A 16,115-nucleotide genomic window follows, 5' to 3' on the forward strand; every position below is an offset into this window, starting at 1 on the left:
CTGCCAGGGCCTCGCGCCTGCGCGGCACAGGCGGCGCGCGGGCTCCTCGCGGCCCCCTCACGGCCCCGGCCCCGGCCCCGGCCCGTAGCGGCCGCGCGCGGACACAGTGCTCCCGCGGGAAGGGGCGCGCACGCACAGGCGCATCTGGCGGCCCCTCGCTAAACCCCCTCCCTAGGCGTGTCTTGGCGGCGCAGGGCAGCGTCCGGATCTGCCGCGGCCTCCGGGCTGCCGTTCCGTTTCGGACGGGTGCGGTATCCAGGCTGGCGGGTTTGCACCGAGGAAAACCCATCTCAGCGGCAATGGTGCTGCACGCCAGCGGGTCAGAGCACCCAGGTTTCAGCTGCGCTGATTTCTCCCTGTTCCACACAATCTGAAGGGCCGGAAGAGATCTCGAGAGGTGATCTAGGCCCCCCTGCCAGAGCAGGACGTCCCGGAGTAGGTTTCTACTGAACAGGAAAAAAATACTTGATGAAGGACTCGAGTTGTCGAGGAAACCCGATGGCCTCGGGTAGTGAACGTTGTTAATGGAAGATTTCAGAGCCCTACACGGGATGTTGGGAGGATCATCTCTGCTCTTCCCAGACAGGTGAGATCTCCAGCCTTCCCCACTGCTGGCCTGAGCTGCACACACCAGCTCTGCTGACCTGGATGCCATGTGCGAGGGTCACTTCCATTCTCTCACAGTATATATTTAAATCATGAGAAATACTAATTAAACCACACACAGTGTTACTTTTAAGGATAAGACCATGGCAAACAAAAAACAAACTGAAGCATGTTCCAATTCAGAAATTGTCATTATTCTTTACAGCAAGCATGTGAAGTGCCCTTAAGTTATTAAATCTATTAAACATGTAAAACTATCTGCTGCACCTCTGCATGCCCTGATAGTGGGAAAAAAAAAAACAAACTACAAGCAAACAAAACCCCAAGTCGCTTTTATTATTTATTAATGCTCAACCAAAGGAAAACAATACTTTCAGTCAAATGTGTTCCCACTCACACCTACACTCCACACAGTTCATCCACTTCTACAGAAGTCTCACTGCAAGGGTAAACTGGCATGATTTACTTAAAAAATACTGGTAAATAAAGCCATTGGATTTGTAGCACTAAGGTACAAATTACCTACTAAGATAAGTTTAACTGCAAATCTATGCTCTTGAGCCACCTCACCACTGGTAAATTTTAGGTGGTAAAAACAGGCCAAGAAAATAAAGATTGACCTGATCATACTGCCAAGTCCTGCTGCCCTCACCTAACCAAGGGCTTTCCTGGGAAAGCATGTAACTGCCCATTGACCTGGGCTCTGCTGTGAAGATGAATAGAGGGACTGCACTGCACAGCACACCTACAGGCTCCTGCCAGGTATGGAGCAGAAAGATACTCTTGCCTTGCTAAGATGCATTTACTACTCAGTGCTGGAACCCAGGGTCATGAATACAGCCATCCATTAAGTGAGCTGATTAAGTCATTTGATTATGTTTGTATTTTCCACCTGGTCATAAGCAAAGAAGAGCTACAGAAGTCCTGCAGGCTGGAGGGGAGCGGGTTCAGTGCCCACTCTGTAGAGGAACATGCTCTGCCAGTGACAGCTGCCTCCTAGATTTGCTCTCCTCAGCTCACACCCACAGAGGGAAGTGATTCTGGTGTGAAGATATGTGACATATGCTTCCACAAATGTTGCACACAGAGAGTTGGCATCCACCTATCCCTTCCCCTGCCACCTGCAGCTACAGCACCTTAAAACTGCACTTCAGGCAAAGCTCTCCTACACAGACCTGACCTATCCCAATACAGCCCAACAAGCAGCGTGGTAACACAGAGATTTGCTGAGGACACCTGGAAAGGCTCCCCCTCTCTCCCACTTGACTCCACCAACATGCTCCAGACGCTCTCAGCTGTCCCCCAGACAAAAGGGCACAGCAGCACCATCCCTCAATGGACTAACTCAATGCAAGAGCTGCTAAGCTCTGCTCCTGCACTACCATCATAACCCCAGTGAGGTAGGTAGGCATTGCATCTTGTAACACTGATGGGCTTTTCTAAAGCAGGTTTGGAGAATAGGTCTGTCAAAGAACATTTGTGCAAAGGTTTGGTAAAGCTTAGCTTGCCAGCAGCCAGATGCCACTCCTAGCTGGCTCAGAGGCTTTTCCCAGTGCTCCTGTGAGGCTGCTGAGAGGAAGAGTTTTAAGGAGTTGGGCCAGGACATTTGCACACAGGAGCTCAGAGCTGCTCCCACAGATTCTCTCTTGCTTGTTTAGCCTCTCTGCACTCCTGTCATCAAAATTAGCACAAAAATCCTTTTTCCTGTCCTCTTTCTGCTCTTTTCAGAGGAGAGGTTCATCTTGGTAAATGCATCTCTTAAGGGGCCTTATCCAGTGGACTTTTGATTTTGTTCAGACTTCAAGGCACTACTAACACGTGATAAATTCACTTCTCTGAACAAAGCATCTTCCTCCTTTGAAGTCTGAAATGAGCAGAGGTTGTTTGCTCTGAACAGCTATGGGCATATGTAAAAGACATCAACCTCGTTTAGGGCTATCTGTAGAGATTTTCTACAGATGAGACTGTCAGGTGGATGTTTGAAGGAGTGTGAAGTCTTTTAAATACATCTGTGGTTTTGCTCAGGTGCCTGCCAGGGCATTGAAGTCACTGTGGCTGGGACTACAAACACTGCTGAGCTCACAACTGCCTCTGCACTGTTTGAGCTGTACCCCTTTAAGTAACACAAAGGAAGATAAAGTTGTATTTGCTATTAGATCTTACCTCTGTTAATGAATAAAGAAATGTAAACAAGGCTGCTGGCAATGGTACATATGTAGCCAAAATTACATAGAGAATTGCAGTGGCCAGCTCTGTCTGGGCCCAAATACTCATTTGTAGAGGCTGTGATGGCAATTTAAACACTGGGGTCACTGCAGAGAGACGGCCAGTGGTGCTCTGTTGGAGCTGAGTTAGGAAGATCGTTTCCATTTTTTCTATACCTTCTCTGCAGGAATCACCTTCATGAATTTGCCTCCACCCCGCTGAAAGCCCACTTGCCAAAGCACTTTGGGGTCACTGTGTGAGTCACTGGCACAGCACTGCTTGAAAAGAGCCCTGTGAGACCCATGCTGCAGTGGTCTTTGCACGTCAGGCAGGGTATAACTGGCACTACCATGTCACAGGCTGTGCCAGCAGCTCTTGTGGAGTTCAAAAATGCTGTGGGTCTTGTGGTGGCAGTTTGCAGAGAGCATCCTGCCTCCTTAGAGCCAGCTTCAAGAGACTTGGCCTTCCCTGGCTGAAGCAGGGGTCTGACTTTGGCTTGGTCCTTGCAGGGAGAAGCTGAAGCTGCTGATCCCTCTTCCTAGAGAGCTTGTGACTGGCTTATGAGCAAATCTATGTGAGGGCCGTAGCTGAAATTCTGTAGTGGAGGAAAGCATGAGCAGAGAAACCCCAAGGTGAGGCCTCCTGGGGACCTGCTCCTGTCCCATCTTGCTGCTGCTGCCACAGCTCATGGTGCTGATTACACCCAGGGCTTTTCTGTGTGGGACCATGAGAAGGATTCTGAACAGATGATAAGAAAATCCTTATGAAATAGAAAACCTGGGCAACATCCAGCCAGACATGGCTGTTGAGTTCTGTCTGACTCTGTAGCCCTGCCATGTTGATGGCTGCTCTCAGGGCTATGGTGCTGGCATGGAAGCATGGGCTCTTGCAACCATAGACCCTGATCTTTGAAAGAGGTGCCTAATCCTTCTGTTTTATCTCCTCCTTATCAGCATTTGTCAATGAGTAAGTTCCTTTTGCTGGGCTTGCAAAGTGACTCAGAGGTGCAGTGTGTGTGAGGTGGGGGCTGCAGCTCGCCTGTGCGTTTGTGCACAGATTGGGGAACTTGTGCCCAGTGGGGCAGATAGAGCCTGTGAGGGTGTCGTTGTAGCCCCAAGTGTAATTGTTTTGCAGACATGACCATAGCCTGGCCAGGCTGCACAGCTGCATAGTGGCCCGTGATGCCACTCTGCTGCCCTGTGGTATGGCATGTCCCGTTTACTCTAGGGAGGGCACCATCGGCCGCTCCTCTATCTCGACCTCGTGTGTGCCGCACTTTGCAGATTCCCCAGCTTCTGCTCACCGCTCTCAGCCTCCTCGCCCCCCCATGCTCATGTTTCTTGCCTGAATTTTACCACCTCATTGGAAACAAGCGCAACCTGCCAGGAGCCCTGTGCAGGGCCTCGGAGGCCGGTTGGGTGGCAGATCGGAGCGGGGGTTTGACAGGTCGTCTCTCGTTCCCTCTCCGCACAGCCCCCTGCCCTTGGGCACCGGAAAGAGCTGGGGGAGTGCCAGCCCCAGGACAGGGCTACGTGCGGCGCGGGGGATGCCCTCCACACCCCCAGCCCTGCTGCACGGGGGTTGGTGCCCGGGCCCGGGGCTGGTCCCCGAGGGCCGGATGCGGGAGGGCGGGCGGCGGGGCCAGTGGGCGGTCCCCGAGGGCCGAGGCCGGGGGCGGTGCGCGCTGCCCGGGCCAGTGAGCGCGGCGGCGGATGGCGGCGGCGGAGCTGCAGGAGCTGCGGGCGCTGGTGGAGCGGGCGGGCGGGCGGCAGGCCGTGCTGCTGGTGGCTGAGGTGGCGGAGGGGGCCCCGGCCGCGGCCACCCTGACCGCCTTCGCCCGCGACCTCCTGGGCGACGAGCCCCCGGGACCGCTGCCCGGGTGCCGGTCCCCGCGGCGGGCCGTGTGCGGGCGGCGGGCGCTTGGAGCGCGGCTGCTGCTGGTGCTGTGCCGCGCCGGGGCGGCCCGGGGCGGCGGGGCCCGGGCCCGGCTGCGGGAGGTGGTGCGGGACGTGCGCGGCCGCCTGCCCCGGGCGCCGCCGCCCGCCGTCGTCGGGGTCCTGTTGCCCGGCGGGGATGGGGAGGACGCGGCAGTGCTGGACGTTACGCTGCGACGGCACTTCCCGGTGCCCGGCACGGTGCAGGCGGCTCGGTACAGCCCCGGCAGCCCCGCCGCCCTCCGCGACTGCCGCGACGCAGCCTGCCGAGCCCTGCGAGCCGCCCTGCAGCACCCCGCAGGTACCGGCGCCGGCGAACACCGGCCGGGGGGCTCCCTCCCTCACCCGGGGGCTTTTACGATGAGATTTGCTCCATTTCCCCATGGGATCTTCCTCGATGCCATCGACTGCCTTTTAATGGGATCTTCCCCCCACTCCCTGAGATGTGGCTTTCTCCCATGAGATCTCTTTCATTCAGGTGGGATCGGAGCCTTCCCAATGGGATCTAAATGTTTCTGCTGGGGTTTCCAGTCCTGGCAGCTGGGGAGGACAAACCTCATAGGAGGTTGGGAAGCACTATGCTCATGGATAGCAGGGATGTAGCAACAGACGGCTGTGACATGCTGGCCAGCCACGCTTATGGATGTGTGTTCGTGGGAATGCAGGATTGAGGTGTGGCCCTCGCTGGAGGGTGCCAGCAGGATCTGACCTTCCTGCAGAAGGAGGATGCTTGTACTGTTTTTGTATAATGAATAAGAACAACAGCAAGTGGGTGTTTGAATGTCAGTTGGTGGTCAGTTTAAGCAAGGTGAGCATGGGAGGATGAAAGCTGGGTGTCAAATAGGCCTTGAGGAACAAACAGCATTTGCCCCAGGGTGAAAGGCGAGTCATGTTTGTATGCAGGGTGAGTGCAGTGGAGCAGGCTCTGCTGTCACAGCAACCACACAAAGCCTCAGCTCACTTTAATCTTTGGCACTGCTTGTCTTGGGTTGTTTCCCTTCTGCTTTCTTTCATTTTTTTCCCTGTGCTCCTCATCATTTGCAGGGGTTCTGCTGTCTCGCTGCTTTTACCCCAAGGGATCCTGGCACTTGCTCGTAGCACTACAGAGTCCTCTGGGATCCCTGGCACATGGGGATGGTCGGCTGCAGCCTGTGTGCTCCTTCCCATCAGCTCAGTCCAGAATCCTGGATCTGAATGTTGAGGAGTTTTGAAGTGTTTAGGACCCACTGTGAGGGTGCAGGGCTGTCTTCTGCCAATTCTTTTTGCTGAGGCATGCACAACCCTCTTTCCAGCTTCTCTCCCTTCACACACTTTTGTATTCCTCACATTGTTCCTGCTGCAAGAATTTCTTGGCTTTGAAAAGGGCTTGTGCTAAGCTGATAAAAGATGCCCTTTCCTTTGGGTAAGGACTGTGAGAGGTGTACAGTGTAAGGCTCTGTGTACAGATACTCTTGTCTATTTTATTTCAGCCCAGCTTCAAAGCCTCTTCCACCCATCACTGCACAGCTCTGCGTGTGATGGTTGCTCTGGAGCTGCAGCTTCCCCAACACTCTCCTTTGTGCAGTGGAGCTGGGACAGGAATGGCACTGGGGGCTCCTGCATCTCTTGAGTTGAAGCAGGAACATGCTGGGCTGCTTCAGTGGTGTCCAGAGTCCCTGCACACTGTGAGGAGAGGATCTGTTTATGGCTGGAGGTTTTGGTTTGTTGGCTGGCAGGAATGACTGCCACTGTGAACCCGCTGGTGTTGCAATGGTTCGATAAGCTGAAGGACGCTGAAGGGCTTTATCATTTGTTATCTGATCAGGAGGTGAAAGGCTGGATGATATTTCAATGGAGATGCTGAACTGCTGCTGTTGGAGGCCATATGAAATATGCTGCTGTGGTGTTTTACTAGAATGGCTTGAAAGCCTACAGTAACTTGCTGTGACCTTTGTTGTCCTCCAAATACTATACAATGGGGGAGGCCACGTGCTCTCTGTTTTGCAAGTAGTTGTTTTCAGTGTGCTGCAAGTCTGCATATCCAGCAGGTCTCCCTGGGAGGGAGAAATTGCTTTCCAAAGCAGGGAGCAGCAATTAGGGTGATGTGGCAGAAGCTGTGTGATAATACAAAAGAAAAACTTCCTTCTGCAGGAGTGCCCTGTGTCAGGCCCAGCCACACCACGTGTGCTGGCTGAGCTCCTGACAGGTTTCTTGCTTGGTCTGGGCTGTGACATCCAGGATGGTTTTGGCAATGTGACAAATAGAAACTGACACCAGGAACAAATTTCCAGGACAGCAGAGTTTTCAGCCTGAAATAAGGATTTCCAGGAGCTGCTCTGTGCTTTCCGGGGGTGGGCTCTGCAGAGTGGACCCGGTTTTGCTGCAAGGAGTTGGGCTTGTGGAGGGCAGATGTTGCAAGTCAGCAGTGGGGAGGTGAGAGAGCAGCAGGGCTTACCTGCTGCCACTCTGAACTCATCTTCTCTGGTTTATCCAGATGAGGGGAAAACGAGGGAGAGCTGGAGGTTCCCATCCTTCCTGCACTGCATTTCTTGGAACAGGAGGAGCCAGAGAAAAAGTCCTGAAGCAAAAGCTGCAAACAACGTTCATGAAGGTATGCCCAGCTCCCTCCCTCGTGCTGTGCCTGTCCTGGTGCCCAAACCCTTTGCTGGTGGCTTTTTGACGTTATCTCCAGCTCTGCAGCTAACAGCCCTGGCTGTGGTTTAGCTAGAACCTGAAGACAGCCATGGCACATTAGGCTGCTGAGTTGCTCACTCCTGGTTTTCTGACCTTTTAATAAAGCCACACTGGATCTGGTGCCCAGCTACAGCCCTGGGAGAATTGCTGAAATCAGCTGTGTTTTGCCAGAGTTTGTGGCAGCAGAACTGCGATCTATCTAAACAATGAATTGGAAGCATCACCCCCATCTCACATGATGTTTTCTGCAAACACAGCTGGAAGCAGCATGCCCAAGCCACTTGCATTTGGGGCTGGTGAGGAAGCAAAAAGGCAGTCAGCCTTGGGCTTCCTGATCCAAAAGGAAATTGTCCCAATAATAAGCAGCCCAGCGTTCAGCCTTTGCTGTATTGCCCCTCCTGCTTGCCTTTCCCAGCAGTGATATTCAATTTTTGCAGTAGTTCCCCTCAAAGGAGGCTACAAGGAGCATGGTATGGAGAGCCAGACTGCCCTGTGGAGGAGAAGCTCCTTCACTTTAAAAAGAATAGAATAGAATAAAATAGAAGTATTTTCAATTGGAAAGGACCTACAATGATAATCTAGTCCAATTGCCTGACCACAAGTTATTAAGGGCATTCTCCAAATGTCTCTTAAGCACATAAAATGCTTAAAAAGCATTTATGCAGCTTTGACATATGTCCTCTAGGGACAGGAAATTGAAGTGCCTGATCTTGCTGTCAGTACTAGGCAGGTGATGCCTCATGGCCACACAGCTTGTTCTGAGATTGCTGAGGCTGTCCTGTGCTCCCCTCTGCTCATAGATCACCCCTGTTTGTTGAAGCAATGTTGTTTGTAAAACAAAAGGAAAATTAGTTATGTAAAACATCAGTATTTACCAAATGCTTTGTCCCATGCTCTCATTCCATCTGAAGTTGCATTTTGCAGGAAGGGCTGCCTACTCAGATCTCCCTTGACTTCTCTCTGCTCTTTGCAGATGACCTGCAGAACCCCGAGGAAGAAGTGGCTCTGACCAGCCTGTCTCCCAATGGAAACTATGAAGCTGCTGGAAGCACAGGCACCTAGAGCTGCTGGGCACTCAGCACAGGCCATGTCTTGGATCTGCCCAGTGGATCTGGAACACTGGGAGGAGGAGCTGGTACAGGCCTACTCACCCTCTCCTCCAAGGAGCCACTGCTCTGAGGAGAAGCTGCTCAGCTTCACTCACCATGGGCTTCAGTTGCCACCAACAGCCTTTGAAGTCTGTGCCGAAGAGCCATCCCCTGCTGCACTCCTCTGCCTAGGGGCCTGGAGTTGCTGCTGGACACTGGGCTGTTGAGAAGCCCTTGGGGGATGTATCCTGCATCCTGGGCAAGATGTTGTTGGGATTTTTGAGTATGAAATGCAGCCACCTGCTCAAAGAGTGAGGAATGTTTCCTGCTTCTGAGCAAAGTTCCCTGCTGAGATTGCCAGGGCTGCCCTCCCTGGCAAACAGGTTGTGCTGCTTTGTTTCCCTGCTTTATTGCAGCTTTGAAGTTTCTGCTCTGACTCTGATCAGGAAAAAAAAAGAAAGACAAATAACACTAGCACAGAGACTGCAATGGGGCTAAATACAAGGTCTCAGATCTACCAGCTACTGAAAAGGCTTAAATGTAACTGTGCACTGTGAAGAATTCAATGACAACCCACTGTGGGGAGCAAGAACACCATCAAAGATATTGATAGTAATGTCAGTTGCAGCAGAGTGTGGTTTGGGAGCAGGATCCATCCCTCAGGCTTGTGTTGGTGCTCATGGACTGACTGATGGACTGCTTGGGTTGGAGGAGGTGGCAGATGGGCATCAAGGTATGGCTGATGCTAGATGGGGTTCTGGGAGAGGCTTGTCTTACCCAAGACATCCCCACAGCCCGGTGATGGTAGGTCTTCGAGGTGGCCTGCAGCACAACACAATGTGGCTGCTTCATAAATGAATCTATTTAAGTAGTTCCAAAGGGCTGCCTGTAGCCTGTGGAGTAACACAGTTCATTATAAATCCTTGATTTATAAGGAATAGTACTATAATGCCAAGAATACCTTATTTTATTCATATTTTAATGCAACATAAACCAGGTCTTCTTTTATTTTTAGCACAAGCTGCTGGGTTTTGTGTGGAGCTCCTGTCCTTTTGAAGTTTCAGACCAGAGACTTCAACACATCATGTCCTGTCTAGGTCTTCCCTGGGTTACCTGTCAGCACATCCTCCATGTGTGTCTGTCCTCCCTCTGGCTTCCTTTTTCCCCAGTGGCAGCGAAATGTCTGTGGTCTAGCGAGCTCTGGCCAGCATCCTCTCCCAGCAATGTGCTTTTTGCATCTCTCCAGCTCTTACCTAGAGCAGGGGATGGGTTTTTTACTGTGCTCTGTTCATGATCATCATTTTCCAACAAACTATTTTCCTGCAGCTCAGCTTCCCCACCAGTAGATGCTGGAAAGCATCTGCTTTACTCCTGCAGCACTCCCAGCTGTCACCAGGAGCAAGGGCTCTGGCATTCCCCAAGCTCTTCATCCATGGAGATTTTCTTGGGTGCTCCAAAATAGCACAGGAGGTAACAGTGAGTGAAGAAAATATCCTAAAGCCCACCTATCCCCTTTGCCCTGAATCTCCCAGTCCCATTGATCCCCTTCTAGACCCCATCCCCTGTTCGCTTCTCCATGGCTCTTCCTCCACTGACCTTCTCCAAAACTCCCCTCAATCTTTCTAGCCCCTGAACCCAGACCCCTCCCTGCTTTTCATCCCCTGAAGCTTGAACTGTATCAAACCAGATGTGGATCCTTCCTGTGACTGCAGTCCTTGTGCTGAGCAGCATCTCCATAGCCATGTGTGTTTTGGGGCAAGAAGCAAGAGTCAGCACTGTCGAGCTTGGAAGAGGACACACAGTTGTCTCAGACTTTGTCCACCCCAGCACTTAAACCTTTCTTCTGCTTTACAGCTCACACTGCCTGTAAGCTCAAACTTACCTTCCCTCCTGTAGCTGGACCCAGCCAACAAGCATCACTTTGGTCTTGACTGCCCCTCAGCCTCTCCCATGCCCCACCCTGAGCATGTTTTTGCTTCCCAAAAGCCTTTTTGTCCTTCACTCCTGCATTTAGCTCCATCTCAGGATACCTTCATGGCAGTTCAAGATTTCTCTCAGCACGCCCACTCCAGCTGCTCTGGGGTGTCTGGATGGATCAACACAAGCAGCAGCACATCCATCAGGCAGGAGAGGAGGTTCCCCACATAGTCATTGTCCATCACCAGCACCTGCCTGTTCTGCCTCCCCAGCAGGCTGAGGAGTTCCCAGGTGGTTCACTCCAGGAGGCAGTGGGCAGCAGCTTCCTCGGATGCCACAGTCTCCTCCCACACTGCCAGGGAAAGGAGTGGAGGCAGTTGCACCACACAGCTACAACTGGGAACAGCCACCAGGTACGAGTACACACGTGGCCTTTGGTGGGACTAGACAAGCAGGAAAGAAAACAGCAGTTTTGACACAAAGATTCCAAAACCTCAGCCATACGCTGTTCAATGTTGGACCTCTCAGGAAGAGCCTTTGTATCTCATCAGGCTGGTACAATAGATGATGACAAAATGGGAGTGAAAAATGATCACTACATATTTTAAGAGCATCTTACCACATACTTGGGAGCACTTACTACCTTCTCATTAGCAGAATCCAATCACATAGTAGGGACTGCACTCCTATCAACCTGCTGCTACAGTCCACTTTGTGCAATTTCCTCCTCCTTCCTCTGGCAATGCTTAAACTGGAAACTCTGCTTGTATTCCACCCCATTCCTTCTCTGAACCCTGAGTGTACAACCTGTTGGTATTTGTGGAAGACCAAAACCCTGCTTGACCTGACCCAGCAAAACACAAGCTGGTTTTTTTTCCACATTAAAAAAAAGCAGCTTTCCAGTAGCAGCAGGTTTAGTTCACGAGGCATGTCCAGCAATGGAATTTCTGTAGCAGAGTCCAAATGCTTTTTCTTTGATTGACATCCAAAAGAAAGTCTTAGTTTACCTAATCCTGCATTCTGAATATATGGCTCTTCCACCTCCTTCAGAAAAGGGTTAGTTCTGATGAACCAGCCCAGTGCAGGAGGCAGGAGACAAGCCAAGCTCCCTGGGCAGAGGGCTGGGCAGGAAGGAAGTGAGGATGAGGAGGAAGGCTCATGCAATCACTCCTCCACCTCACAGACTAGGGTGTGCTTTCCAAATGGTGTAAGAACATGGCATCAATGGTATCACCTGCTCAGGGGATCAACAGAGACAGCAGTAACTATGCTGACCTACAGCTGCCTGAAACCTCCCTTAAAACTCCCCAGTATTTCTCAGGGATGTACTAAGAAAATCTAAGATGGACTTTAAGCATGTTTAAGTTAATTTTTCACCAACTTCTTCTTCAACAAACCTTAAAGAACTCACAGAAGCGATACACCACTCTGATGTAAAGATCCTCCTTACCCCACATGGCACACTGGCCAGGGAACCAGTACTCAGGCACTACTGAACTGGGACATCAAAACACACCTAAATGACATTGAGCAGATGCTGCAGGCATTCATACTGCTCAGGTAGAGTCTCATTATTTGCGATTTTACTACAACTGCTACTTTTAGATGGGAGCTGGGATGCCTCCCTGCTAGGATTTAGTCTCCTAGTACAGTTTTAACAGTAATCATCACCAAGTGCAAAAGAGACAGGAACAAGAAACTTTCCTCTAGTAGGCAGGCATGGAAATACTCCTCATGTTCTACATCCAGCTTGTGTGCAATTTAGGAGGTTGCAAACATTTCCTGTTCAGCCTTGCAAACCCTTCAATTCCATGATGGGAGGTACTTTACAAGGCAGCCTGCTCTCTGAATGCCTGGACAAGCACAGGCCCAAGCTCCAGCTCATTGTCTTGCCAAGTCCCTACTACGTCCCTGTGCTGGGAACTCTGAAATGATACTGAAAACAAACCAAGTCCAAAAATTTGAACAGATTATCCATTTTTATTTCCAATAAAAATTTAGATCCTAGATGGATACAGCATCTGCAAAAGACAAGAACAGAACCATGTTACAAATCCTGTTACTGGACTGTACTGTCCATCAGCCCTCCTGGTCCCTGACAGCAAGCCCTAATGCATCTAGTTTCAGGATTTAACTGCTTTTTCTAATGCAGTAGAGAGAAAATATTGCACACCTCTAAAACCCCTTTGGACAACATCACTAGAAAGATAACTGCATCAAAACTCTGGTGAGGGACCTAAAGAGACAGCCCGATAGCCTCACTGAAGCTTTGTGGCCAAATCAGGGACTGTGGAGCAGAGGTCAGGACAGCACATCCCTCCTTACATTTGGGAGGCACACAAAAAGAAACTTTTCAGTAGATAAGAAGTGGAGCAGAAGGGTGTAAAAATGCATATATAAGATCTGGGGAAAAGAAATGCAGGTAGTTTTAGAAGGGAGCTAAGGAAGAGTCCCAGAACTCAAAGAGCCTTTCTAGGCTGCCTGAGGAATCAGACAAACCCCCAGCCAGCTATAAACCTCTCCCAGCTCCAAAAGGAGCACTCGTCAGAGAGCCGTGTTGAATACACAATAGCAACAAAACAACATCATAGTTCATCTGTCCTCGAACTATGTGGCATTAAAATGCATCCCCCAAACTGCCAATAAATACCTTGTTGCTAAAACAGATCCACTTACCACCCGGATTCTGTGTCCAATGGCCTTGGCAGGAAGGTTGGAGCGGAACTTGGCCCGAACCATGCCGCTGTTCCCATGGGCACGCGTCACCTTCCCCCAGATGACCCGTGTCCTGTTGGGTTTGCCCCCGGGCGTTACAGTGTTGCTGGGGAAGAAGAGGACAACAAGGGCTGAGCACCTCAGGCACAGCTCCAGACAGCCTTGAGCAAGGACAGGGCAGACAATGCAGCCACTTTAAGGCACTCCCATAACTTCACAGCATCTTTAATGGGATCAGCTGCCGCTTTGCTTTGCCTGTGAAAGTTGCCAGCCCTGGGATTTTCACTCGAGCTTCCAAGCGAGGCAGTACTGCAGCTTGTAGTCTAACCAAAAGCTCCACTGCAGAGCAATTAGCAAGTTAAAAATTTGGAAAACAATGACACTAAGATGATCAAACTGAAAAACCAACAATTTCAACTCCAAAGAAAATGTAATGGTGATCATGCTGAGGGTCTGACCAACTGTATTCAAGGTAATTCTCAGCTCCCATCCATGAGCTCTACTCAGACAAAACAAGTGGAAGGTAACAACTGTTCTTCAAGCCTCTGTGGGTACCAGCCCAGTGAGGGCTCTGACACAGGCATGCCAAAGTCAGGAGGCAAACTCCACCAGGTTTCAGAGAATTCTTCTGCTGTTTGGCAACTCAGTAGCTCATGGTATTCACCACAAATCCACCTCACTTCACAGAATGGTTGGGATTGGAAGGGACCTTTAGCGACCATCTAGTCCAGCCCCCTTGCTAAAGCAGGTCCACCTAGATAAGGTCACACAGGAACGTGTCCAGGTGAGTTCTGAAGACTCCACACCCTCCCTGGGCATCCTGTGCCAGGGCTCCCTCACCTCAACAGAAAATACTTTTTCCTTAAATGAAACTTTTTGTGTTCCAACTTCTGTCCATCATCCCTTGTCCTGTTTATTTACTCTTATAATCCTGCCTTCAGTTTTTGTCAAGTCTCAGGCAAAATTTGCTCCTCATCCCAGTTGCTCTCTAATGTACCATCTGTAAGAGCAAATGACTTCTTTCACGTGACTCCACGATGTGAATTATGAACACACAGGCCAAGTGAAGCAAAAACAACCAGAGACTTCAGAAACAAAGTCAACCCAAGAAGCCAAGCCACACAGTTCTCCACAGTCTTGTGATAAATTCAGCCAAATTAGTTTTGTTGAGCTCAAGAAACAGACTGTTCATCCTGGCAGCTGCAAAGGCTGATACAGAGGTTGGCTAATTCAGCCTAATTAAAAGTGACTTACTTTTTGGCTTTGTACACGTAGGCACACCTCTTGCCCAAGTAGAAGTCTGTCTCCTGACGGGCATAAACACCTTCAATTTTCAGAAGGGCAGTGTGCTCCCGCTGGTTTCGGAGGCCACGTTTGTAGCCAGCAAAAATGGCTTTGCACCACAGCCTAAAGGCACCAAAAACATTCACAAGTTATAATTAAAACTGTCAAACGTACAATCAAGTCACGTGCTGCTTCATCAGAAACTATTTCCACATCAGCAGAAATTTAGCTCAAGAAAAAAACCCACTGCTTTTGCTTTTATAAATGACTGCACACCCTTGCATTCAGTCACTAGGGGAAAGCACAGTCACTGGGATGGAAGGATATATGAGAACTTTGTATCTTGCTGCATGGTATGAACTTCTGGTGCTACAGGCTTCAGAATAAAACCAAAGTGCTTCAGCATTAGTAGGTGTTATGTTTGGGAGATGTTTACTGATGCTCTGGGATGAGTAAACATCATTTTTCTTCTCTACATGACATAAGCTCAGCCTCCAGTGTTGCACTAGCTGCTATATGAGAAAGAAAATACTAACTGCTGTTAATTTGTAGCCTCAAAGGAATTAAGTGTGATCTACTGTGACAGGCCCTACACGCACTGGACAACTGACATTACACAAACCCCTCAAGAATCCTTCACAATACCTGTATTACATGAAACAACTCTAAGGCTCATTCCAAACATCACAACTGCCTTGACTGGATGCAGCCACTGGCCTATAACACTGCAATACTAAGCTAAGCTACCTAGTTCTACGGGCCCCATGGGTAAGAAAGGGTAAACTCTACAGACTCAGTCCCTGTATCAGTAAGAACACTAGGTAATAGCTCACGAAAATGACATGCCGAAGCCTCTGCTGTAAACTGGATGTGCACACTGTGTCAACAAAGCCCCCATTCATATCCCACATGCCCTGACAGGCCGGGGCAGTGTGGCACACCATGTGAATGGCTGCAACCAGCTCAAGGCAGAGGCTTCAGAATAGGGAGACACAACTAGGAGAGTTTAAGAGAGAGCCCAGCAGGTTACTGGCCAGAGGAGCTGTCCTGGAAAATGAAGCAGGAAAATGGATCACTGCTTACAGCTTTAACAAGCACTCTCAGAGATCATGCCAAGAAAGCACTGTAACCGCGAGCCGAGAGCCAGCTCAGGGCAGGTCGCTCACCTCCCGGTCATGGTGTCGTCCTGAAGCCCCGGTCCCGGCAGCCCTAGAAACGACACAGACGGTGAGCCTCCCAGGCCAGCAGCTCTGCGAGTGGGAGCTGCCGCGGGCGCGCCGAGGGCCGCCAGGAGCCTCAGACCGGGCTTCGCCTGGCAGCGGAAAGGCCAGCGACCCCTCCGCTTTCCCACAGCACAGGACGCGCCGCGCGCCACAGCCCCCCTTCAGTTGCGGGCCTCAACCCGCGGCCGGCAGCATCCGCCGCACATCCGCGCCATCCCTCCCTCCATCCGCTCCGCACGGCACCACCCGCAACGGCCCTGGAGCTCCGCGCCCGCCGGCGGCCCCATGGCGGGCGCAGGTCCCCGCCACCCCTCGCTCCGCTCCGCTGCGCGCCGCCGCTCCGCGCTCACCCCCGCCGCGGCAGCCAAGATGGCGGCGAAAGAGCGAGCTGCCCCGCTGCCTCCTGGGATATGGACCGGCAAGGACCCCACCCAGCGGGCGGCCGCGAGCGCCGCCCGAGCGGAGAAATC

The 16,115-nt window shown here is 51.2% G+C and overlaps 2 protein-coding genes across 3 annotated transcripts; one reads left to right on the plus strand and one right to left on the minus strand.

The window, feature by feature from the left end:
* Window positions 1-66: 66 nt before the first annotated feature.
* On the plus strand, window positions 67-14,766 carry C12H2orf72 (chromosome 12 C2orf72 homolog). 2 transcript variants are annotated; one of them, XM_062006156.1, is made up of 3 exons: window positions 4,524-5,046; window positions 7,219-7,335; window positions 8,392-14,766. In XM_062006156.1, the coding sequence occupies exons 1-3, from the start codon at window positions 4,524-4,526 to the stop codon at window positions 8,478-8,480; spliced, it is 729 nt and encodes a 242-aa protein (XP_061862140.1). In that variant the 3' UTR covers window positions 8,481-14,766. The 2 variants fall into 2 exon arrangements, 1 of the variants encoding a protein (XP_061862140.1); XR_009819559.1 differs by lacking the exons at window positions 4,524-5,046; window positions 8,392-14,766 and adding an exon at window positions 67-2,006 and having other exon boundaries at window positions 7,219-7,305.
* RPL35A (ribosomal protein L35a) lies at window positions 12,384-16,055 on the minus strand. The gene is made up of 5 exons (XM_062006165.1): window positions 15,996-16,055; window positions 15,589-15,631; window positions 14,393-14,545; window positions 13,100-13,244; window positions 12,384-12,444 (listed from the first exon to the last, which is right to left on the minus strand). The coding sequence occupies exons 2-5, from the start codon at window positions 15,597-15,599 to the stop codon at window positions 12,421-12,423; spliced, it is 333 nt and encodes a 110-aa protein (XP_061862149.1). The 5' UTR covers window positions 15,600-15,631; window positions 15,996-16,055; the 3' UTR covers window positions 12,384-12,420.
* Window positions 16,056-16,115: the final 60 nt, after the last annotated feature.

The sequence above is a fragment of the Colius striatus genome, chromosome 12, assembly GCF_028858725.1.
Source record: "Colius striatus isolate bColStr4 chromosome 12, bColStr4.1.hap1, whole genome shotgun sequence".
In the NCBI taxonomy this organism is placed as follows: domain Eukaryota; kingdom Metazoa; phylum Chordata; class Aves; order Coliiformes; family Coliidae; genus Colius; species Colius striatus.

Excerpts from the sequence above, each read along its gene's own strand:
- C12H2orf72 (XM_062006156.1), top strand. The coding sequence starts at position 4,524 with ATGGCGGCGGCGGAGCTGCAGGAGCTGCGGGCGCTGGTGGAGCGGGCG. Across the intron at positions 5,047-7,218 it reads CGCCCTGCAGCACCCCGCAG|ATGAGGGGAAAACGAGGGAG; the intron begins GTACCGGCGCCG and ends TGGTTTATCCAG. Across the intron at positions 7,336-8,391 it reads TGCAAACAACGTTCATGAAG|ATGACCTGCAGAACCCCGAG; the intron begins GTATGCCCAGCT and ends TGCTCTTTGCAG.
- RPL35A (XM_062006165.1), bottom strand. Across the intron at positions 13,245-14,392 it reads TACGTGTACAAAGCCAAAAA|CAACACTGTAACGCCCGGGG; the intron begins GTAAGTCACTTT and ends CTTCTTCCCCAG. Across the intron at positions 12,445-13,099 it reads TTGGACACAGAATCCGGGTG|ATGCTGTATCCATCTAGGAT; the intron begins GTAAGTGGATCT and ends TGTCTTTTGCAG.